The sequence below is a fragment of the Schistocerca nitens genome, chromosome 4 (genome assembly GCF_023898315.1).
Source record: "Schistocerca nitens isolate TAMUIC-IGC-003100 chromosome 4, iqSchNite1.1, whole genome shotgun sequence".
NCBI lineage: Eukaryota > Metazoa > Arthropoda > Insecta > Orthoptera > Acrididae > Schistocerca > Schistocerca nitens.
The window spans coordinates 912293177-912318024 of NC_064617.1; the positions used below are offsets into that span (position 1 = coordinate 912293177).

At 36.7% G+C, this 24848-nt stretch overlaps 1 protein-coding gene across 3 annotated transcripts in view; it reads left to right on the top strand.

Annotated features, from left to right (window-relative positions):
- LOC126253491 (dynein heavy chain, cytoplasmic) overlaps positions 1-24848 on the top strand; it is a 237472-nt gene that overhangs the window by 64051 nt on the left and 148573 nt on the right. For all 3 annotated transcript variants that reach the window (XM_049954865.1, XM_049954866.1, XM_049954867.1), the window contains 12 exons: positions 1619-1690; positions 1839-2102; positions 3589-3732; positions 8380-8646; positions 8860-8981; positions 11731-11914; positions 12048-12161; positions 12246-12392; positions 14081-14303; positions 17002-17258; positions 17894-18103; positions 21371-21517. In XM_049954865.1, coding sequence (XP_049810822.1) covers positions 1619-1690; positions 1839-2102; positions 3589-3732; positions 8380-8646; positions 8860-8981; positions 11731-11914; positions 12048-12161; positions 12246-12392; positions 14081-14303; positions 17002-17258; positions 17894-18103; positions 21371-21517 — 2151 coding nt within the window. The remainder of the gene's footprint in view (positions 1-1618; positions 1691-1838; positions 2103-3588; positions 3733-8379; positions 8647-8859; positions 8982-11730; positions 11915-12047; positions 12162-12245; positions 12393-14080; positions 14304-17001; positions 17259-17893; positions 18104-21370; positions 21518-24848) is intronic.

The window sequence follows — 24848 nt, forward strand, 5'->3', positions numbered from 1 at the left end:
GTATAGATATTGAGTTTGTGTTCTCATATTAATTACTTACCTTTGATTCTACTTAACAATGAAGCATGAAACAATGATAAGATTGATATTATGGTAATTAATATGTTGCATAATTTTTGATTGTGCAAATGTCTTCTAAGCCATTGGACTACCATGCAGACAAAGCAGCCTTGTCAGTTTTCTAAGCTCAGTTTGTTGCATTTTGTGAAAAGCACATAAATGAAGAAAGGCAACCAGTTAGTTTTCGCTGATAAATAACAGATTCATAAAATAATAAAACAGCACAGAGTTGTTACAAGCTTTTGAATTACTTCTCTTTGGTTACTCTCTCTCTCTCTCTCTCTCTCTCTCTCTCTCTCTCTCTCTCTCTCTCTCTGTGTGTGTGTGTGTGTGTGTGTGTGTGTGTGTGTGTTTTTTCAAGAGCAGTAACTTTAAAGTTAGTAATGACAATCCACTGTTAAACGTTTCTATTCACCACAAATGTCAGCAACAAGTGAGTGAGTGGTTGCTTCTCTGCACTTTGTTTCCATCCTGGAAGTTTCAAATTGTAACAAGTGGAAAGCCATGTTTTTGTAACATCAGGAATGCTTGGTATTGCGTATTGCTTTCTTTAGACATGCAGGAACTTTACTTATGCTGCTGTGGTTAAAACATTTGGTATCCTTTATAGAAATGCTATTACATTCAGCAACTGCTTAGGTAATTCCCTGCTAATAATTAGTCAGTTGGTTACTGCCATTGGAAATAATGAAATAAACTTCCAGCAATTGTTGGTTTAGTGATAACTTGTTTATCATTGGTTTGTAGCAGGTATTTTTTAAGAATGTAATGCTTATAGTGTTTGCAGGACTAGACAAAATTATTATGATCACTGAATGCAGAAATTGTGAGTTGGTTACTGCCATTGGAAATAATGAAATAAATTTCCAGCAATTGTTGGTTTAGTGATAACTTGTTTATCATTGGTTTTTAGCAGGTATTTTTTAAGAATGTAATGCTTATAGTGTTTGCAGGACTAGACAAAATTATTATGATCACTGAATGCAGAAATTGTGACCAGTCCAAACATAATACTTCTGTTATGAATTTTTCATGTTTTTTTTACACTTCAGTCAGGATAAATTATTTCGTTTTCCTTATTGTAAACTTGTTCACATATCTTGAAATTGGTGAATCTGTAAGTAATTGCTGTATTATATGTATTTAGCTTCAGTTTCTGTCTTCAGTGTTTGAAGTTGATGTTAAGATCAATATTTTGAAAGACTTAGAAATGTCACGTGCTTACAAAAACAAGTGTTTAGCTGCTTTGTATTTGAAGCATGTTTTTAGGTATTTTTATCTTTTCATTGGTTGTAATATATGTTTTTATGTAGTAAGCTGAAGCTGTACTCTCACTTTGATTGAGAATCTGAATGTAAATTTAATTTGTGACTGTTTCTGCACAGAAACATTTCTGCAGTTTTCCTTAATTTCATTTTTTTTTTATATATAATTTGAATCATTATGTAGGAAAATTTAGAACTGAGATATTTGTCCTTTGTAGATTTTCAGTGATGCTAATTTCTTTGTCACATTTAATTGGGTTGCAGTGTATACAGCATTCTGTGGGTTGTTTCAGATTGAAGACAAAGCCAGCATTATACCTTTGGTTGCAGGTATGAGGAAAGAAGTTCAGTCACTGATTGCAGAGGTGAGAACTGGGTTTTTTCTTTTCTTCTTTACAAATATACTACTACTACTACTACTACTACTACTACTACTACTACTACTATTACATTGTAGATGAAAAATGAAATTGTTATAAATTTATGCTAATGTGTGGACTGATTGCATTGTAGGGTATTGGATTAGTCTGGGATAGTTACAAGCTGGATCCATATGTACAGCGCTTAGCAGAAGTTGTGGTTAGTTTCCAAGAAAAAGTAGAAGATCTGCTGTTCGTTGAGGAACAGCTGGATGTGGATGTCCGTTCCCTTGAAACTTGTCCATATTCGGCTAATACCTTTGCAGACATTCTTGGAAAGATACAACATGCTGTTGATGATCTCAGTTTACGCCAATACTCCAACCTTCATATTTGGGTCAACAGGTTGGACGAAGAGGTTAGTTCAGTCTTCAGATATTATATTATTTAGTATTCAAGATATTTTTGTTTATTGTATTTTATTTTTTAAATGGGGTTTTATATTTAGGCAAAGGATTAACAATCTGCTCAAATCAGATGAATCAGTGGTAAGGATTGTCAGAGTAGTGTATCTAAAGTTGTGGTATCATAATTGGGCATAAGCGCTGAAAAGCATTCAAACCTGTTGCTAAGTACTGAAAGCATGAAACATAACATGTACTATGTAGTGCTTAATGAATTTTTTCCACTTTTTAAGCAAATATGTAAACAGTGCAAGATATTATATAGTAATAAATGAGACGAAGGTGGCCACTCATTCAGATTGGTTATTAATGAAACAGATGTTCCACGATGACTAGATGAAAGTTAAGACATATTTGTTGATGATTGAATATAGTTAAGAATGTTTGTTGACTTAAAGAACTACTTTGTGTCGTCAAGTTGAAGTTCCTTGATATATGCTGATAATAAATAATTTTGAAGCAGAAGGTACCTTTTGTTACACAGTTGAAAAGACACTTTGTCATTTTCTGTATTATTCAATGGAATTCTCTCATTTGCTACTAATTTTTGTCTTGGTTCTCAGGCTGAACATAACTTGGAACTCCCAAGGGCACCCAATGTGTTGGGGGGGGGGGGGGGGGGGGGGAGAGAGCACAGCCATGATTAGGTCCTTTTTACATTTGTTGTAACATCTGTAAGGAAGATAATACCCAAAATAAAACTAAAACCATATAAAAATAGAAAATATTACTGTGAAATAGCAGGTGCAGATAGACAAAAGGTGACATAAACGGCAGCTTTTGGCGCCAGTAGTTTTTTTACCAGCAAAAGAGAAGAGAGATGTAGTAAGCAAGACTGTTTAGGAATTAATTAGGAAGTCTGTTAGAACCAATAATGGAGGTGAGGAAGATAATGAAAAGAAAACACACAAGTGGCTTTTGCCATCAGTGTGCAGCAGGACAAAAAATGTTAGTTACTGCACGAGGGAGGACAAAAAATGTTAGTTGCTGCACGAGGGAGGACAAAAAATGTTAGTTGCTGCACGAGGGAGGACAAAAAATGTTTGTTGCTGCAGGAGGGAGGACAAAAAATGTTTGTTGCTGCAGGAGGGAGGACAAAAAATGATCCTTAATGCAGGAGGGAGGACAAAAAATGATCCTTAACACATAGTTCCAATTGTTCAACATTTGTGTCAAAAGTTGTATGTTATCATGTGCGGATTTGTTTACATGGTGCTCTGAGATATACTCTGATATTTTGGCTCTTTAGTGTGTGTTAAGAGGTTGATAGCTGGAACAGTTGTAGCTAGTGGAAAGGAAAAGTATTGTGTATCTCTGTGTGTGGGCTAAAGAAGTAATTACACTGGAGCTAATTAGTAATTTTTTTGTAAGATATCATAAGTTTTCATGAAAGTGTAATTAGGTGCGTTTTTGATGTAGCTTTTCTTTCTTTAATTTTAGGTAGAGAAGAACTTGGCAGCTCGATTGCAGGCTGGGATACAAGCTTGGACCAATGCACTAAATGGTAAAAAGAAGGAGATTGACCACAGCATGGATACAGATGCCCCAGCACAGCCTACACACAAGCCTGGAGGAGATCCACAGGTAGTGAAATGTTCTGCGTTATGTTCGGTATACAGTTTGTGGAACAAGTTTTTGTTCGCCATTGCTAATTTCCTCGGGCTGAATTTTATTGCAGTACACCACCAGAATTAACCATCACTTTTATCGTGTATCTTCAGATGCCGTGTCGTCTGCAACTTCTGTGCTAGCTTAAATATCGTTTAAGAAATGAAGTTCTGCCAAATGATACTGAATTCTTCTTTGATAAGTGTGTGTATATAGTGCTTTCCAATACAGCACTGTATCACTCCATATATTATTCATTTACAAAACTTCCTCTCCGATGATGCTTGTCTGTCCAAATTGTACCTCTCAATACATAGCGGTCATACTAAGTAAAAGAAGTCATTTATTTTGGCAATGCAGACAACATGGTCTCCTCTTCCATGCTTCCAGCACAATTCCTAGGCGGGACAATAGTGGTATCTAGTAAACTGCTGAATCAGCAAGTGCTGTAACTCACAAAGACTGCCGTCCTCACCCTGTCTGGCATATGTATGGTGTCCATCCTGCATGCACGTGCACACCCTCTCCCCCCTGCCCCCCTCTCCCCTCCCCCCTGCCCCCTCTCCCCTTCCCCCTGCCCCCTCTCCCCTTCCACCTGCCCCCTCTCCCCTTCCACCTGCCCCCTCTCCCCTCTCCCCTTCCCCCTCTCCCCTCTCCCCTTCCCCCTGCCCCCTCTCCCCTTCCCCCTGCCCCCTCTCCCCTTCCCCCTGCCCCCTCTCCCCTTCCCCCTGCCCCCTCTCCCCTTCCCCCTGCCCCCTCTCCCCTTCCCCCTGCCCCCTCTCCCCTTCCCCCTGCCCCCTCTCCCCTTCCCCCTGCCCCCTCTCCCCTTCCCCCTGCCCCCTCTCCCCTTCCCCCTGCCCCCTCTCCCCTTCCCCCTGCCCCCTCTCCCCTTCCCCCTGCCCCCTCTCCCCTTCCCCCTGCCCCCTCTCCCCTTCCCCCTGCCCCCTCTCCCCTTCCCCCTGCCCCCTCTCCCCTTCCCCCTGCCCCCTCTCCCCTTCCCCCTGCCCCCTCTCCCCTTCCCCCTGCCCCCTCTCCCCTTCCCCCTGCCCCCTCTCCCCTTCCCCCTGCCCCCTCTCCCCTTCCCCCTGCCCCCTCTCCCCTTCCCCCTGCCCCCTCTCCCCTTCCCCCTGCCCCCTCTCCCCTTCCCCCTGCCCCCTCTCCCCTTCCCCCTTCCCCCTGCCCCCTCTCCCCTCTCCCCTGCCCCCTCTCCCCTCTCCCCTGCCCCCTTCCCCCTTCCCCCTTCCCCCTTCCCCCCTGCCCCCTTCCCCCCTGCCCCCTCGCCTCCCACACACAAAATTCTTCCCTTGGTATGAGAGTTGAAACAGACTTCTATTAACACAAAAATGACTTCCAGTGGTCATAATCACCATTTGTTGGTGATTTAGCCATTGGTCAACAGGTCTTTTTCCTTGAAGTGATTTGTTACACCACAATACTAACTACAGTAAACTGTCAAGTTTATACATTTTCATAACATTTTCTGTGTGTCAGTACACTAATTAAAGCGGTTCATCTATAACAACGAATTCTCTATTCCATTATTTTTGTGCATTTTAACATTTTTCTTAGCCTATGGTAGAGATTTTGCATATTACCTGAAACGCTTAAATGTCATTTGTAATTAATTGAAATAACTTTTAAGGATTCAGATTGAGTAGACCAGTAACCTACTTGCTGAAGCCTGTGTCTGAAACTTGTAATGAGTTTTGTAAGCCGTACAGCATACCATTTACTGACACAAGTAGTTTCTTTTGCATCAGAATACAAAGTTAAATTATTTGAACGGAGCAACAGGGTAAGTATCACCTTTCTTTGCATGGAGAGTATTTTGTATTGCTATGAAAATAACAGTGCTCTTTTTAAAAGAAAATTTGAAAAAGCGTACATAAAGCTGTGCTGTTTCTTAAGGATACAGGGTACTTTTCTGGCTCAATATTATGTAAAAACCAACACCTATTTCTTTCAGGCACTGTTTATAACGTATATATTAACAGATTTTTTGTTGATATCAGGTAATGCAACACACTTTGTAAACAAATTAGAAGTATTTTGAATATTTTTAAACGTACTTAGGTTTATTAAAAATAATTACAAGGTAATTGATGAATTTTTTTTCCAAAATGCTTCCTCAAATTGAGGTACCATTTAATCCAATGTTATACGTTTGAAGGAGAGAGAATTTTTACCAGATATGTGTGACATGATGGCTGAGGTACTAGACCTATTTAATTCCACTTATTATGTATATTACAAGGATAAAAAATATAATCTTACATTTTAATTTTTATAATTTTTCCTAATAAAAATATTTTTTTTCTAGAATTTAGTTGATCCTGCAATAAAGCTTAGGTCTAATACCTAAGTATGTACCATTGCAAGTTACAGAGAAAATTAGAGCAATGCTTTATAAACTTGAGGAAATATTTGTTCCTGAATTCTGAAAAATAAAACTTGCAGGAAATTGCAAATGAAGATAAGAGTCCAATTAAACTGTGCCTCAGAACATTCCTGAAGCATATTTTTCATCCTGCTGCGTTTCTTCATCTTCAAGCTTCATCTTGCCATTCCTTTTAGCACTTCTTGCTTCTTTGGTAACTTGAAGAGCGAATCTTTCAGCTTCACGCACCCGTTGTCTGCCATGCGCAAGCAGTTGATCTTCCATATTAGAGCCCCATTTTATGACAAAATTTCTCAGGGCTTCCAGCCTTCCTATTACTCCATCATTGAAACATATCCCTGCTTCTAGTACACCAACTTTTAATGTATTTAGTCCTACAAAAACATTCTTGGGTAATCTTTCTAGTATGCAATGGTTGAAACTTTCATTTGTATTCTGAGTGCCCAATGAAGACATTTACTAAGCAGAACAAAGTCACTCAGGTATCTGAAAATTGGTTTTATTTCATTCATAACAGGATTTGGAAGAGAATGCTTATGATGGTATATTTGACAATTTTCTTTTGGTTTTTGGTAACCACACCAAGAATCTGCTCCTTTAGGGCAAAGTCTGTGAACAGGGTGGTCATTACCGTTTTGTTACCAAGGTATCACCATAAATATTGAACTCATTAATGTTATTGAAAGCTTTAGTCACCATTGCCTAGGTACTTCGTATGTCTGTCGTTATTAAAGCTCACCAACCTCTGAAATGTTTTTAGAGCTTCATCACATTCCATACCTCCAGTGTAGCCATCATAATTCTTAGAACACAGATGTTCAGTAGTCCTTCAGTGTTACCATGACATGTGTGGCAGTATTTAGATAAGCACTTAACATCAACAACTTTTCCATTCTCCAGAGAAGTAGCACTGACAACACCATTCAAGGAACGATGTCCTTGACGTTACCATATCCTATCAAGTGCAATAACGATGTTCGTGGTTCCACTAATATTTACAGGTTTTTCTACTGCACGTTTTGTAGATGCTTTAGACACAACCATCAAGGCACCTAAAAGTATTGTTATGTACTCACTGAAACCACTAGGAGGAGGAGGAGGAGGAGGAGGAGGAGGAGGAGGAGGAACGTCCATCAAACCACAAAACATTTGAGCAGCCTTTTTTTCCTTTTCCTATTGCATGCATTGCATACACTAACTTCAGATTCACATCATATGAATTATGCACAATGTTCGAAGTCATTTTCGAGGTAGATTTATTGCAGGATCTACACAGAACAACTAATTTTGACGCTAAACCCTTCCTGCTACTTTGTTGTTCAGTCATTTCCAGACAACCTACACCATCACAGTGTTTACATTTAGCCAATTCCTTTATCAAAGATGATAAGATGCCCACATAAACAGCAACAAATCCACTGCAAACAGCGTCATTGTTAACACAAATATTTGAATCACCAGGAGGCGTGCCGTGTGGGAGTTTCTTCCCTGAAGAACTGATACAGAAGTTACTTTCAGCATTGTGGCTTGCTTTGTTTGTGAACTGGTTACCACGGAATTTATTGCACACTAAAGGATGTGTACTTCCAGAAATATATGGAGCACTTGGGCAACAAACATTCAGTAACACATGAACAAACTGCTTCAGCGAAACAAAAGCAAATACTAGCAAAGATAATCATTTACAGACACTAGCAACCTGCACTGGTACCAGCATATACAATGTATCATACGTATAGTTGCTGGAAACAAAGTTCACAATTCTTTTCGGAATAATACTGGTTTCTTTAACAGAAATAAAGGGGGCATGGCGGCATACACGACCATAACTTTAAAATTTGACATTTTTCATTTGGAACCCTATAATGTATATATCAAAGCAATCAGGAAAGACTATAGAACTTAATAAAATCATAAAAAAATTTCATTTTTTTTACCATTTATAAGTATCCCGTACCCTTAAAGATGAGATGGATTTGACAGAGTGATGGAGAAAACATTAAATGTTTGTTTGGAAAAGTAAAATACTTACATGAAAACGTCAGTTACACTTTGAAGTTTTATAAATTCATATAAATAGAAGAGCCTTCAAAGGTTGTGCAGTATGGTTTATATTTTGGTAATGTGCAGCTGTAGCTATGTCGCTGTATATGTTAAAACAGAAGATGTAACAACTCCTCTGTATTTGCAGATTTCAGAATATTAATATGGTATTTGCGTTTCAGATTCAAGTAATGGTGCATGAAGTGAGAATCACAAATCAGATCATGTATCTGTATCCGAGTATAGAAGAAGCTCGTTTTCAAATAATGCAACAGTTGTTTGCATGGCAAGCTATAGTGACTTCACAGACAAGATTACAAAGCTCCAGGTATCAAGTTGCTCTTGACCGCCCATCTTCACCAACATATCGCAACCTTCTCACAAAATTGCCCCAGGGTTGTAATGTACTTGAGTCAGCATATGATGCTATTGAAAACAAGATTAAGGAGGTGAGTGACCTCTGAAGAGTATCTTTCTATAGAACTGAAAATCCGAGATAGAATCGTAAATACGATTAAATATGCATGGTATTGCAAATGAGTGTTTTGTCTTTTTGTGTAAGAGCTGCGTTCAAAAATATTTTTTAAACTTTTTCTGTAATTCTTTTTACTTGTGTTCAGTGACAATACATATCATGCTGAAATATGTTTTTCTGCTAATAGGTACAAAAGTATGTTGGAGAGTGGCTTTGCTTCCAGTCATTGTGGGACCTACAGTCAGATAATCTCTATGGAAAGCTCGGAGAAAATATTGATCTTTGGATGAAGTGTCTACACGATATAAAGTGAGTATATTGCCATCTTAGTCTTCTTCTTATGACATCTGCTAAGGATTTGAGCAAGGCATGTCAACATGTTAGACAACTCACAGTGGAACAGAGTTTATATTTACTCAATCAATTAGTAGCCTCTTTTGTAGTTAGTTGAGGTCTGAGTTGGAGGAGGAAAAAGGATGCAAAGATGGAACCCATCTTCTGGAGATAGGTGTGTAGCTGCAGCAGATGCAAAGTACAGATGTCTCTGCTGGGCAAACATTAAGATATTAGGAAGCTATAGATAACAGTGAATTATTTGTTTTCTTGTGTTTTGGATTCTACTGTCAATGTCTACAATGTAGTCTGTTCCTCTCCTTCTTTGCCTACTGTCCTGAGGTCCTTGTGGCAATTAGAGTACCTCAAATTGATAGGGTGTCAGTATAAGGCCACTGTAATGAAACTTACTTTCAACACTTCTCTTTATGTACAAAATTGATATTTATAACCATTAAAAGTTAGTTGGCTTATCAAGTAACTTATCATGGTTACAACTTACTTGATAAGTCAACAAATGGAATCAATGACTTGGTAAATTTGGCCTCTGACTGAATATCAAGAAGACAGAATATATGGAGTGTTTTATTGAAACTGATGGTACAAAGTCAGTGGAGAAGAACTGCAGAAATTGGAGCAATTCAAATATCTTGGCTGACTCATATGCAGTGGATGGCGAAAGTCTACTGGATGTCCGTTGCCTTGTTAACACCAGCTGGATGAAATGGCACCAGGTGACTGGCATGCTGTGTGATTGCCATATGCCTCTGTGCCTTAAGTCAAAGCTTTATGGGACAGTAGTATTTCCAATTGTACTTTATGGGTCAGAGTGTCGGCCAATGACAATGAAGCATGAGCGTGCTCAGCAGATGATGGAAATGCATATGCTCTTATGATCCCTTGGACTTACCTGATTTGACTATGCAACAAACGTCAATGTTAGACTGTGACTTGGGTTTACACCAATCTCGGACAAACTATGGGAATGCAGGTTCAGATGATACAGACATGTAATGCTTACTAAAGCAGACTCGGTGTCAAAAAAACAGCTATGCACCTAGACATAAATGACCGATGACCTTGTGGCAGACCCAAGACCCAATAGATGGACTGTATATAGAAGGATACGGAATTAATCAATGCCACCTACGAAGATGCCCTTAACAGACCCAAATGGAGGCAGATGTGTCAATGAGCAGACCCTGCTTAGCATGGGAAAAATGCTAAGAAGAAGAAAAAAAGTTACTTGATTCACTCACAAAGCAAAATGATAAGTTACTCTCTGTGTCGGTCATTTCTCACACTCTGTCACTTCCTGCCAGTTCATTGCACAAATAATTATTTGCATTTATGTCCATGCTCTGTGCTGTAGTTTCCAGTACATTACAAAAACATCTGCCTCATGAGTTCTTTGTTACTTTGTTATGTGTAACTCTGTTCTGTGACAAAGTGCAATAGGCTGAATATTCTGTTGCCTTTTGTGTGGTATTGCGGTCTTTTGAGTCCTCCATTTAATGTGCTGACTAGGTTTTAACTTGGTGTTTGAGTGAATACCAAGGGATTTCACATATAATATCTCATTTAGTGTGTCACCAGTATAGTCTGATTAAAATTACTTTTTAACTGACACGTTAAGCTTTGACACAGAATTCCTCTGATGAGAGCTTTGAATGTCACGAATGAAGCATTTGATTCTGACAATGTGCCGTCACAAAACATTGGTTCACTTGGGGTACACCTACACGACAGCAGATGATCCGTATGACACAAATATAATTTAGCAAATGGACTGCTGAGCCCTGCTAACAGTCTGTTCACTCGGTGTTGACCGCATTGGGAAGCCATACATTATGGTCACAGCTGGTTGACCAAGGCCTTAGCTGTTGTGCAGCTCACGACCATTGTGACAATGCTCTAGTGCATGTGACAAGTGTCAACTGAAAAGTGATTTTTATTGGACTTTCTTTAAAATCATTTATGCTCTGTGTATTCTCATACTCAGATTGTGATCTTATATAATACATCATGCAAGACATCTTCGGCCTTTTCATTTTGGACCTCATTTCATCATCACACATTTCCACCAGTGTCAGTTACATCATTTTCTGCATTTTTAATTGCTCTTATATTTAGCACATACATCCCAATTCTTTTATCTTCACAATACATAATCCTGAATTCATGTTTTTTTAACTAGTGATCTCCATCATTTTTACTAGATCCCCAATAAAGATCTGACTTTTATAGTGTTACCTCTGTTACATAGTCCTTACAGAAGTTGGGCAAAATTTAATTAAATATGAGAAAATTTTGAAGAAATTTACAGGTCAAGGGAAAGAGTGATATTTCTTGGGTCATATATTTGGAAGTGTAAATTTTACTTGCACTGTTTTGTTAATATCGCAACAAATATACTAGTAGATATTGCTTGGTAGCTGGCAACAAATAAGAGTTATTTACTGAATATGAGTTGCTTATCTCAAATGATGTAATTAGGAATGTGATCGTTTGCTTTCTTCTGTGTATGATCACCTTGAACTGCTCTCTGGTATTCAGATTGATGATATCATCTGGTTTGTCATTTTCACAAGCTTACTTGTTGCCATCCTCTGTGTTTACTGTACTCCTGTGGGCAGAGTGTCATAAACAGATTCCTCCTGTGAATCAGACAGTCCACGATTTTATCATGTACACGCCAGATGTTACTAAAAGAACTTGCTTTCAGGAAATCACGAACTACGTTTGACACATCAGATACACGCCGGGAATTTGGTCCAATTGTGATTGATTATGCCAAGGTACAAAGCAAAGTATCACTCAAGTATGACTCTTGGCACAAGGAGACACTTGCTAAATTTGGTTCTCTGCTAGGAAATGAAATGGCTCAATTTCATTCCCAAGTTTCTAAGGTATTTACATGAATTACTTTTTTCTTCTTAGAGTATTCATTTCAGTCTGCTGTACTATTTCACACAGTGTTAATAGTAAGTGAAATTTTTTGGAAAATATTTTTTTAAATAAAATGATTTTTTAAAAAATCAGTCTCGCAGTGAACTAGAGCAACAGAGTATTGAAGCAGCAAGCACATCTGACGCAGTCACTTTCATAACATACGTGCAAAGTCTAAAGAGAAAGATGAAGGCCTGGGAAAAACAGGTACATAAAAATTATTTACTTATTTCATCATTAATTTTTGTGTTGTAAAGAAATGCAGAATAATTATGTATCGCACACTTTCAGGTGGATGTGTACAGTGAAGGACAGTTAATCTTGGAGAGGCAGCGATTTCAGTTCCCAAGTTCTTGGCTACATGTTGACAACATTGTAGGCGAATGGAGTGCTTTTAATGAAATAATAAAGCGCAAGGATTCATCAATACAGTCACAGGTTTGTGCTTAAATAAAATCTCCTTAGCTGTGATATACAGTACTGCTCATAAGTTTAAAACTGTTTGGTTTTATTTTAATTAAAATAGTAATCTTAGAAATGTATTGATCTAGAATAGTATGTGTTTGTGGCAGTATATTAACTCATTATGCAGGTAAAGAAATTTTCTGTATTTTGATTATTATGGTTAAATTTAAATTTCATAAAACTGACTCTAAGAAGCAAATTATGTGTTAGCATATTTGTGGTTAGCTTTACTAATTAAATAGTAAGAAGATAGCTGAAATGTTGTGGGATAAGCAGTACAAATGGTTAAGGGAAAGTCTCAGAGGTGGTAATCATTGTATAATACTGCACTGAAGTAAAGCATTACTCATAAAATTAGGAAATTATTGATGTTGTGAACAGTATGGTGAGTTTCCTAAATTTAATTGAGAATGCATGTTTTCCTTTCAAATTTCACTAATGATTAGCATAGTTTTGCCAACTTTTCTAGAAATAATCGTCCTTGTAGAGAGTTTAGTATCCCCACCAATGAATGTACATTAGGCGACAGATGAGTTGGTGTGGATCTCGCGAATAGTAGTGAGGAAAGCTATCATGGATGCTGCACGTGGAGTGTCGTGTGGGCAGAACCATTGACTTGTGTATGTTGGCAGTGTAGGCTGGCTTGTGGGCTCTTAGAGTGAGATTGACTTACAGAGACGTGGCTTTCATATTGTGCATTGCTCTTGGTTCTGCACATCAGTTGTTTTGATGATTTTCCTTGGTCACTTTTTGTGCTTTTTCTCCAAGGATCTCTAAGTGGCGTTTGGAATATCTGCTCTCCCATAGATTGACCTACATATTGAGTGTTTCCTCTTCCCCAGAGCAGCTCTTGGGCTTCTGGTATGAGCACACATCATTGGTTAGAGTAGTGACATTTATGCCAACATAATGGTTTTGTGGCATTGTCGTGCCTCAGCAGATACAAAAGTGACTTTTGTGAACGGCAAATTACATTATGTTTGAAATTGTTTCAGAAGATGTTTGTTGTAAAAATGTTTGTGTAAATAACTATTTTACTATGATTTACAGGAGTAATTAGTCTGTTACACATAAAGTTTGAACAATGTTTTCTGTGGAGTGTTAAATTGTGTAACAAACTGTCCTTTTTGTGTTTCTTGAGAATTGTTGGCTATTTCCTCATCTTTTCATTGACAGAAGAATTAACTTGTTGCATTTTTACAAAAAGTGTATTGAAACAAGTATTTATTATGATGACAAATCATTAGTTAGTTTAAGATGTAATGCTGTATGGTGAATAGACTTGTAAAAATATCAGGTGACTGCTGACATTTTAAACTTAAAATGTTCTGCAGAGCAGAGAAAACTGAGCACATGTGACTGTATCTTAAGTTTGTATACACCTTGATGTGTCTAGATTCTTATTGCTACTAGGTGGAACAAAAGTTTGGGCTTTAATCTTTATCTTATGTTTAATATGTCTTTATATATCTTGACAGCTTTCAAGATGAGCAGTACTTTGCATTGTCAGTGTTTACACACCAACCTGACTTTTTATGTAAATAATATTGAAATAAATAGTATATCCTTCTATACTTTTGTATGAAAGGAAAAAAGATGGCTTTTAAAGCTTTGCTTCAGGGTTGTAACTGCAGCTGCTGATGGTATTTCATTTCTTGTAGGTTGCAAGTTTGCAGATGAAAATTGTGACGGAAGATAAGGCAGTGGAGGCTCGTACCAATGACTTTTTGAATGACTGGGAACGTAATAAGCCTGTGGAAGGACACTTACGGCCTGATGATGCACTGCAACAACTACATATGTATGAAACAAAGTTTGCCAGACTTAAAGAAGAGCGAGACAACGTTGCCAAAGCTAAGGAAGCACTGGAGCTACAAGAACCAGGTTTCTTTGTTTTTTGATATCTTGTGCTGTTGTACAGGATTATTTGTTTATAATAATGTAAAGAGCATAATGGAAACAAATATTTATTTTAGTAACATCAGTATTTCCTGCTATGAAGCTTGTAATTCCCTTGGTACTGTATTTAACTGCAAAGATATTGAGTTACCTTATTGCACACTTTTTACTTAGCCTGTATATTAAGAACAATGAGTTTTATGAATAAAATGGAGAATATATTTTATACTCAGAATGTCAGAGAACATTCTCAGCTTCGCATGAATAAAGTGTGTAGGAAAATATACTTCATCCGAGAATGTCGTCACCATGAGCGAAAGGGAGGGGGAAGTTGCTCAAAACAAATAATGTTTTCCGATTTTGTATGAATAAAACTAGAAGAGCTTCTAATAAGTCGAGAATTTTCTCCTTTTTTGAAATGAACTCTGTAGTATACTTAGAGCTGAGTAAGTTCTGTTGAAATAACAGCTTTACAGAGGTTTTTTTTAGTAACAGTGGCAGAACTTGCGTTGCTTGGAAGGCAAGAAAAGATACATGTATAACTTCCTTTCCAAAAATAATGAAAGAATATGGGGACCTTTGAAACTAAGTGAAAATTGAAGCATTTTCGTTGTCATATAACAGACTGCAACTGTACACGGGTTCGTTCACTACCTATTTTTCACGTGGCTAATCTGCAAAGGGGGTTGGTAGTGAATGGTTGCATTTGCGCCCCTAATACTGAGTCATATATAGGCTAGCCTTTGAACAGTAGTGAATTGAATACACAGTTGTCTATACCACAACCTTGCGCTAAATGAGGTACACTATACAAATTCAGATTGAAACTTATTTATTTAAAAAGCACTTCTTTGTGGCCATGCATCTTTAAGTTCACAAATAAATCCGATCTGGATAATTAGTATTTGGTGCAATTCGTACACATGGTTTGTCTCGCACCTAAGCACTTTCATGTTGTTCCTTCACAGTTTATTCACATACACAGGCATCCATGCTTACACTTGCGGCACTTTGCCGCTCCGAACTTACCACAACGGACAACAGACCTCCTTTTCCTGCTCATATCCCCAGTCCTGAGTCGGGTCACGTGACACCACATTAATCAAAATAATTCATAAAAAGGGCTACAATTCATTTACAATTTTTTATAAGATTTAAATACTTAAACCTAAATACATTATATAATTTTACACACATTTATCACCACATAATTTTATAATTCGTCGCAAAAAAAAAAGCTATGCAACAGAACTACAATGCTCATCAAAACACAAAACAAGTATTTTCATGTCCATTTTGCATTACACTATTTGCACTCTGCATTTAATACATAATTTTATTCTTAAGCACGGAAAATTAAAATAGGGACTAATTTATGACATGCCATCAGATTTACATAATCAGGAATAACTCCATGTTTTGGCACAGTTTCACCCTCTCCCTTCATTTAATGATGTCGTCGCATGAAATACCAGACATACAAATACCTTTCTGGCACTACAAAAATCTAAATTGAATGGTGTCTTCATATTAAATAATGACTTACTTTGCAGTTGGCTCGTTTTCACGTGATTTCTATTTCAATGATCCAAGGGCTCATTACAAGCACACTCTACATTATTAACTTAAGTGCAAAACCATGTACAGTAATTATCTGCAATTATGTAACCAAGTAATTTAAACCATCTGATACTGCTGAATATGCTTTCTCTTTATCAGGGAAAGACGAGTCTATAAATATATTGATTTTTCTTTGTGCTTTTCGCATTCCATCGATTTTTTCCATAGCTGATATTTCCATTGCCAGCAAAGCTGATGTATGGCCATATTATCCCCCGTTACCTTGAAAGACCCAAGTTTTCAGACTGGTGTATGAGAAGACTTAGGTATATTTTCAGAAGTTCATAATATATTCTCACATCATAAATAATATATTTTTTGTGTTAAAATTAAGTAGGTAGATCAGAAAAATTAATAAGTGGGTTATTACAAACCTAGTGACTTGTTCCTTGTAATGAAACGCGTGGACAACTACTTACATACTAGATGCGCAAGTGGACCATTATGCATCTTATTTAACTAATATGACAAGAGTTACAGTTTGGAGTAGATGAAAATGTCATCTAACCATGAGATTTTGTTTGTGTAACGTATTCACCTAACTTCAGTTACAAAAAAGTTTACCGCATGTTGAAAATTCAGTAACATAACAAGAAAACGCATTTTCATAAAGTATCTGTAATCATCTTAATGATTTGTTGATGCACACAAAAGTAAAATCTCAAGGAGGAGTGGAAATACTGAGAAGGAACTCCCTCATCAGAGAATATGCTTCAAATTTTTTCTCAGAGAATATTCTTTTGTGCTGAGAATCTTGTCTGAAGAATGTTCTCTTTTTTTATTCATATGACCCAGTGTTTAATGTAAAGAAATGTTACAGCACTATTTAGCTGAATGTAGACGAGTGGCATTATCATTAATGTGTAATTTTCCAAATATCATTGTTTTCTCTCCTACCTATGAAATTTCCTCAGAACTACATGTTATGATTAGCTGTTCTCTACACAAAATGTACTTACTTCTTATTAACACTGTATCGGTTACCATGTGATGACAAAGGAGTCAGTCATAATGATGGAAATTTTAATATAGACCAGTTTAGAAGGTGATTGTTTCAATGCAGGTGGTGTGAGCACAAGTGAAGATCGAATGCAAGTGGTGTTCGAAGAACTACAAGATCTCAGAGGTGTTTGGTCAGAATTGTCTCGCATCTGGGCACAAATTGATGAAATCCGCGAGAAACCCTGGCTATCTGTACAGCCACGCAAAATACGAGCACAGCTAGATACATTGCTGAGCCAGCTGAAGGAACTTCCTGCAAGACTTCGCCAATATGCCTCTTATGAATATGTTAGAAAGATGCTATTGGGGTACACAAAGGTATGTTAAATTGTTTTTCATTGTACTTTGTGGTATTAATGTTTAGTATGAAATGAAGTTTTTATCAGATTTCAGTGATGTCAAAAGCAGGTTCTTTGCAGTTTTGGGTGTATGAAACTTGTGTATGGTGTAGTGAAAATGACAGAGTGAATTTCTGGCCAGAATGAGCAGATTTGCATGATACCTGCACATGCACACACATGTGATTAGTGACAGAAAATGCCAGAACTTTTAGGTTTTTAGTTTGACACACATTCTGTCACCGAGGCACACTCTGCACTGTAAACGTAGTGTATTGTGTGCCTGTTGTTTTTTTACTAACTACTTCTTGCATTTGTGTGTAATAATTAACACAAAGACGCAAAAGTTTGTATTAGGGTCCATAATTTCTCCACTATGTTTGTGAGAATGAAGTGTGTCTGAAAAGTGTGTGCATTAATGGGGAAGTAGCATTTTGTTATTTAGTCACAATTTGTGCAAGTTCTAGTGTACATGCCTCTTTGTTGCACATAAAGTTACATCAAATGGACCTCATGAAATTTTAATTATACTACTTCTTTAATGTGTGATGAAATTGATTGAAGACTTGTGAAACTGACTCATGTGAATTATATTAATACAAACTTCCTTCATAGATCAACATGATGATCGTTGAACTAAAGTCAGATGCGTTGAAGGAACGTCACTGGAAACTTCTGATGAAACAACTGCGTGTAAATTGGGTTCTTTCTGAGCTCAATTTAGGAATGGTATGGGATGTTGATCTTCAAAAGAATGAATCAATTGTTAAAGACATCATACTTGTGGCACAAGGAGAAATGGCTCTAGAAGAATTTTTGAAACAAGTGAGTAGTGAATGCTTTTAATTAAGAGAGCTATATTTTCAGTTATCTGGGTATTTGACTAGGGCAGACAACAGAAGTGCAATATTAAGAGTTTTTAGATGTAATTTTGATTTCACGCTAGACAAGTTCTGAGCTGTTCTACTTGATACAAGAATAGTCCTGTTTCCTGCAGTCCTTCCAGCTTTTTTTGAAAAAAGGCTCTTTTTCATTTTTAAGGGTAACATTTTTTTTTTCGCTTTGTGTGTGTTTGTATGCCTGATGCAGAGCCTTACCGAGGTGATCCTGCATCCCTGGCAAAACTGCCATAGCTGCGAACCTCATGTCATTTCCCCATGAAACAACCCATTAGCAATTTTTCTCTATGCATATACAGATGCAGATTTTATAATCATGTAAACAAGTTTATTAAAAATGAAGCATTAATGGAGAATATTACGTAAATGAACTATATTGATATATATTGTAATTATTATTATTATTATTATTATTATTATTATTATTATTATAATTAGTGTGTGACTCAGTGGCCTCGTGCAAGTTTTTCAATTGGATGCCAGTTTGGCAACTTGGGTGCCTGTAGCCTACTACAGTAATTATACCGGGGGGGGGGGGGGGGGCTACAGTTTCAGGTGAAATCTGAACCACGTGTCGTTCACATGGAATCTTCTCGTCATCAAGAAGGGAAGACTGAAATATTCCACGGTCTGACAAGGATTCAACACTATGACCTTTCATTCAAAGTATGCACTTTACAACTAGACCACTGGTCTGACTTGTGCATAAGAAATAAAATTGTGTTAAATAAGAAAAAAAATGTATAAATTTAAAAAAAGAATTGAAATTCAAACAGTCAATATCTTATTGATTAAGAGACCTATTGTACTTTGGTGCTGAAAAAAAGTTGTAAGAGAATGGAAAATAGAGGAAGGAAAACAAAAAAAGTTAATAACTACATACAACTGGGTAGATTGAAAGAAGCATTAATTTGATCGGCCTTTGCTGATCTCGTAATAATAGAACCTTAGAGAATGTAAAGGAGACAGCTGAAAATGCAGGTCTGCAAATATCACTTTAAAAGACATTCATAGATTAACTCGACAAGAATTCCAAGAAGCAAGTATGACAAGATCAATAAAACAGATAACTTTAAATATTCGGGTGAAAATATAAAAATAAATGTGGACAAGAACAATTAAAATCAGAATTGAAAAAAAAAAATGAAAAGAGCATACATGAAAGTGCGAAATCGGTGCAATAAAATTTTTTCTAAAGATGTCAAATTAAGGCAGCCATAATACAGTTGTTAAACAAGAAGCTCTCTGTGCATCAGAAACCTTACTTTTATCTGCATGCAAAATGACATTAGAAGATTTAGAAAAGAAAGGAACAAGAATTGTACAAAAAAATATTAGGTGTATCAAGAACAAAGATGGCAGTTGGGTTTTAAGACCACATAGGGAAGTACTCAGTCTGCCCTAAAATTACGGATGAGATTATGAAAAGGCATGATACATCCAGAAAGAATGAAGAAAGACAGATTAATAAAGAAAATCCACATGTTCTTCCAAAACAGGCAGAGAAATGAAAAAATGGATGGGGAGGCAATACGAAAAATGGTCTTACAGAAATGCGAATTGTACAAGAGGCTTACTCTGCAAATTCAGATTAGAAATTAGAAAATTTGAAGGTATTTAACTTCCAGAAAACCTTTGAATTTCTTGACTTCTAGTCTGAACAAAACAACAGCTAGTCAAGTGGTCAGGTATGAGAGAGAGAGAGAGAGAGAGAGAGAGAGAGAGAGAGAGAGAGAACTCACTCTCTGAAAATGAAAGTTTTGGAGAAAGAAGAAGGAAAAGAAAAATAAATAGCTATCTTGATGTGGTCTGTAATTGGCCAGAGATGACGATAAAAAGTCTACTGGAACTGTAGTTTGGTTGTAATTGTACTCTGCAACTCCTTATTTTGACCGAAACACTCACTGATCATGTTACTGAAGTAAAGTTTAGAATCTGTGTAGCTCCTTTATCATAATTTAATGATACTGCTTCATGGTATGCAGCAGTCACTGACATTGTTTTAAATATCTTCAAAGGTATTTCGATGTTTGGATGAGCATCTATTAAACCATACTTAGGGAAAAAACCCTTCAATCCAAATGGGAATTCGTGTCAGTGTTAGTCAGTTTCTTCACGTGGAACTTGAAAGTAGCTAGTTTGTTAACAAGTTGTGCTTCATCAATATCTCTGTTGTATTTTGTACCAAAATCATCTGCACATTTTGCAGTATAAGGTACAGAACTTACAATTGAGGCATTGAAATGGTACTATACGAGAGAAATTTATTTTGCGTTACATTCATTATTCTGTTAAATACTTTGAAGCACTCTGTGTCAAACTGTCTTCAGTCAGCAGAAAGTGACAAAAATTGGAAACCTTCAGTCAGATAGCTTATTTGCCTCTGCACCCGTTCGCTGACCTCTGGGATCCTCAAATATCGTAGCAAAGAAACAGTAAGAGCCACATTGATAAAAGTAAGTTGGCAACTTTGTGAGAGAAGTGCACCATTGCCATCTAATTAATAATAGATACTGTTCGATAATGCTACTGGGACAGAATGACCTGTAATTACAGCAAGCTTTTACTTGCAGTCGGAGGGATAGGCTGCTTCTTGTGGGAAGAAGAACGCAGCACGAGGATTAGGGGAACTTGTGTACCTCTCCAGGTTAATGTTATTCTGAAACCATTACTCTTCGTTTCTTTGCTGGTTAGTTTTTGTGTCCCCTCTGCCTGTGTCCTTGTTGGGGATCTGTCTTGCTACGCCCTCGGAATGATAAGAAGACACGTTTTGATCTTCACTGTATAATACCTTCAGTTTGATTACTTTCTTTTAGACTTTGTCACAAATTATTATTCACGCATTTTTCATGTTTATTCTTAATAATAGTTTGTGTAATTTCTCATTATACAATTGCCAGGAAATTCAAACAGTGTGGAATGCAGCTGAAGGTACCTAGAGCAAAAGTATTTGTAACTTTAAAACATTCCTTGATTTATGTAGAAATCTAATTAAATAATCCAAGTATAATCATAGTAATTTGGGTGTCTGTTAAGGTATGTAAGGTTGATTCGAGAGGCCAGGCAGTGTGATTAATATGTATCATAAATATTTTTCAATCATTGCTAAATTCAGTGCCACCTTTATTGTATTTTTTTCTCTTTTGTAATAAAAATAAAAAAGACTGACTGATAAATGTTCTAAAATACTTAGGTTCGAGAATCATGGCAGAATTATGAACTGGATCTGATAAACTATCAGAACAAGTGCCGTCTCATCAGAGGATGGGATGATCTCTTCAACAAAGTCAAAGAACACATAAATTCTGTTGCAGCCATGAAGCTGTCACCTTATTATAAGGTAATGTGTTAAAACAATATACTGCTACTGCTATGACAGTTATTTTAAAAATATCACAAAATGAGTTATCCAACCGTGTGTTTTATTGCAGTGGTTTGGGCTTTTCCTTACAGTCCCCCTACTTCTGTATGACCAATATCTAAAAACGTAAAGGGTTCCTTATTCGTACTAATACCGTATTATATTTGTTCAGAGTGCAGATGACTTTGGTAAGTGCTGTGGTGACGGCTTTTAGGGAAACAAAAGAATGACCATACATGGGGTCTCTCAACCTAAGAAACATGGTGGTGTCTGGATAATATACTTATAAAATATAAGTTACTTGAGGTAGACATATTCCTCCTGTAGTTGCAAACAAATTGATCTGTTGATGGAGGCATGTATTGCTGAACCTAATAAGTGGATCACTCTGCAGCAGTTTAGGGTGGCTTTTTGTAAATATTTTTGTGTGAGTTGTCTGGGAAGTGTCATTAACATGATGCACTATATTTGGTGATACTAAGAGGCCACCACAAATCATTGTCTGTGATTTGAACTGGGTTTTAAACTTCACAACCCTTGTTTTGTCAGTTCATTTGTTTCCTTCTATTCATTCATATGTCTATTCAGCAATTAATTTTTATAAAGATTCGATTTGATTAGATTAGATTCAGTTTTCGTTCCATAGACCCAAAAAATGAGAGGATTCTCATGGGTGTGGAACTTGTCAGAAAGTATAACGTAAAAACAAGAAACAATTGAATATATTACTTATTACCCTGATCATTTGTTAGGAGATTGTCGAAACAGGCGAATACAATGTGGTAAACTGGAACAACTAATATTTACAGAATTAACATGCTGTCAGAATGAAACAATTGTTATGCACTATTAATAAATTTATCATACACAAAATACCTAATCTTGACTTGTGACCCAAGTGCTATCAAAACTGAAATCTTAACAGATATTTTTACTTAAGCTGGCTTAACAGTCTCTGTTAAAATATTCATTTATAGAGTCGGAGGAGTTGCCTATCAAAAAGTCTTTCAAACTCTGTTTAAACTGTGCTTTATCTGAAATCAAGTTTTTAATGGTTGCTGGCAATTTATTGAAAATGTGTGTTCCTGAATATTGGACCTCTTTTTGGACCAAGGTAACTGATTTTAGGTCTTTATGTAGATTGTTCTTATTCCTAGTATTGATACTATGTATTGAGCTATTGGTTGAAAATAGAAATGTATTACTTGCAACAAATTTCATTAAGGAATAAATATACTGAGAAGCAGTAGTTAGAATACAAAGTTCCTTCAACAGGTTTCTACATGATGTTCTTGAATTTACACCACAAATGATTCTTATCACATGCTTTTGTACCCTAAAAACTTTTGCTCAGTTTGATGAGTTGCCCCAGAAAATGATCCTATATGACTTAGTAGCATGAAGAAAGCAAAGTATCTCCTACATCGGACACATTCTCACTGCAAATACAGACTTGTTTAGGTGCTTAAGCAATTCTGTGGTATGCCCTTCCCAACTGAATTTGTTATCAAGTTGTAATCCCAGAAATTTAACACTGTTAACCTCTTTGATCTGCATGTCTTCATATGTTATACACACACTGGAAAGAAATCTCTTACAGGTTCTGAACTGCAGATAGTGGGTCTTCCAAAGTTTAATGACAGTGAATTAGCTTTAAACCATTTATTAATGTTAGTGAAAATTTTGGTTAGCAGCTATTTCTAAATCTGTACTTGACTTGCTACTTATTGCAATGTTTGTATCATCTGCAAACAAAACAAACTTAGCATTTGGCAATATAGCAGATGAGAGGTCATTAATGTACACATGAAAAAGCAATGGACCCAAGATGGAAGTTTGAGGAATGCCACATGTAATTAATTCCTGGTCAGATGAAGACTAACTGCGTACTGCACATGTATTTCATGACACCCATTGTTTCCTGTTAGATAGATAAGACTCAAACTATTTTGCAGCATTGCCGGTGACAACATTATATTCTAATTTAATTAAGAGAATGCTGTGGTTCACACAATCAAATGCTTATGACTGCTCACAGAAAATGCCAGTAGCCTCTAATTTATTATCTAATGAATTAAGTTCATTCTCACTGTAAGTGTAAATAGCTTTCTCTGTATCAGAACTGTTAATAAATCCAAACTGTGACTTGGACAATATATTATTTGCAGTCAGATGGTTAAGGAGACGCTTCAACACCACCTTTCCAATATTTTTGGGAAAGCCAGCTAAAGTGAAATTGCTCAATAGTTTGATGGGATCTCTTTATCCCCTTTCTTGTTGCAAGGCTTAACTTCAGCATATTTTAGCCAGTCTGGAAATGTTCTGGTGATAAGAGATTGATTACACAAATAACTTAAGATAGAACTCAACTCGCATGAGCATGATTAACTTTGTTGATTTGTTATCATATCCAATGGAATACTTAGATTTTAAGGATTTTATGATGGATGCTGCTACTTTAGGAGACATGAGTGTCATTTCCATTTTACTGAAGTTACTTTTAAAGACTGGTCTCGGATACCCCGTTGCAGTGTTCACCGAACCTTATAACCCCAAGCTGTCAGTAACAGAAATGAAGTACTTGTTTAAGAGGTTTGCAGCATTACATGCACTTGTTACCAAAGTTTCATTTATTTTTAGAGCTATCTGTTCCTCTTCCTTTTTGGCCCCATCTGTCTCTGTCTTCACTATATCCTACAGTTTTTGTTTTGTTGCCTGATGTAATTATCTTTTTTCATAATAATGCTGCTTTGATTTCTGGATTACTTGCTTCAATATTTTGCTGTATTCTTTGTAACGCATTACAATTCTAACATTGGAGCTGTTGCTAGATAGTAGATACGGTCTTCTTCTTTTCCCACATGATATCTTTATTCCTTGTGTAATCCACTGATTATTTTTTTGATTTGTGTGTGATTTGAGTTACCTTTAGAGGAAAACAATTTTCAAAAGTGGAGGTAACTTTATTAATGAATGATTTGTATTTTCCATTTGAGTCAGAAGTATTCTAAACATCTATCCATTTCATTTCTTTGAGCAATTCGCATTTGGGAGGACGACGGTTCAATCCCGCGTCCGGCCATCATGATTTAGGTTTTCCGTGATTTCCCTAAATCGCTCCAGGCAAATGCCGGGATGGTTCCTTTCAAAGGGCACGGCCGACTTCCTTCCCCATCCTTCCCTCATCTGATGAGACCGATGACCTCGCTGTCTGGTCTCTTTCCCCCAACAAACCAACCAACCAATCTTTGAGCAATTTCCTGAATTTCTCAATTTTTGACTTATTTATTACCATCCGGTACTCAGATTA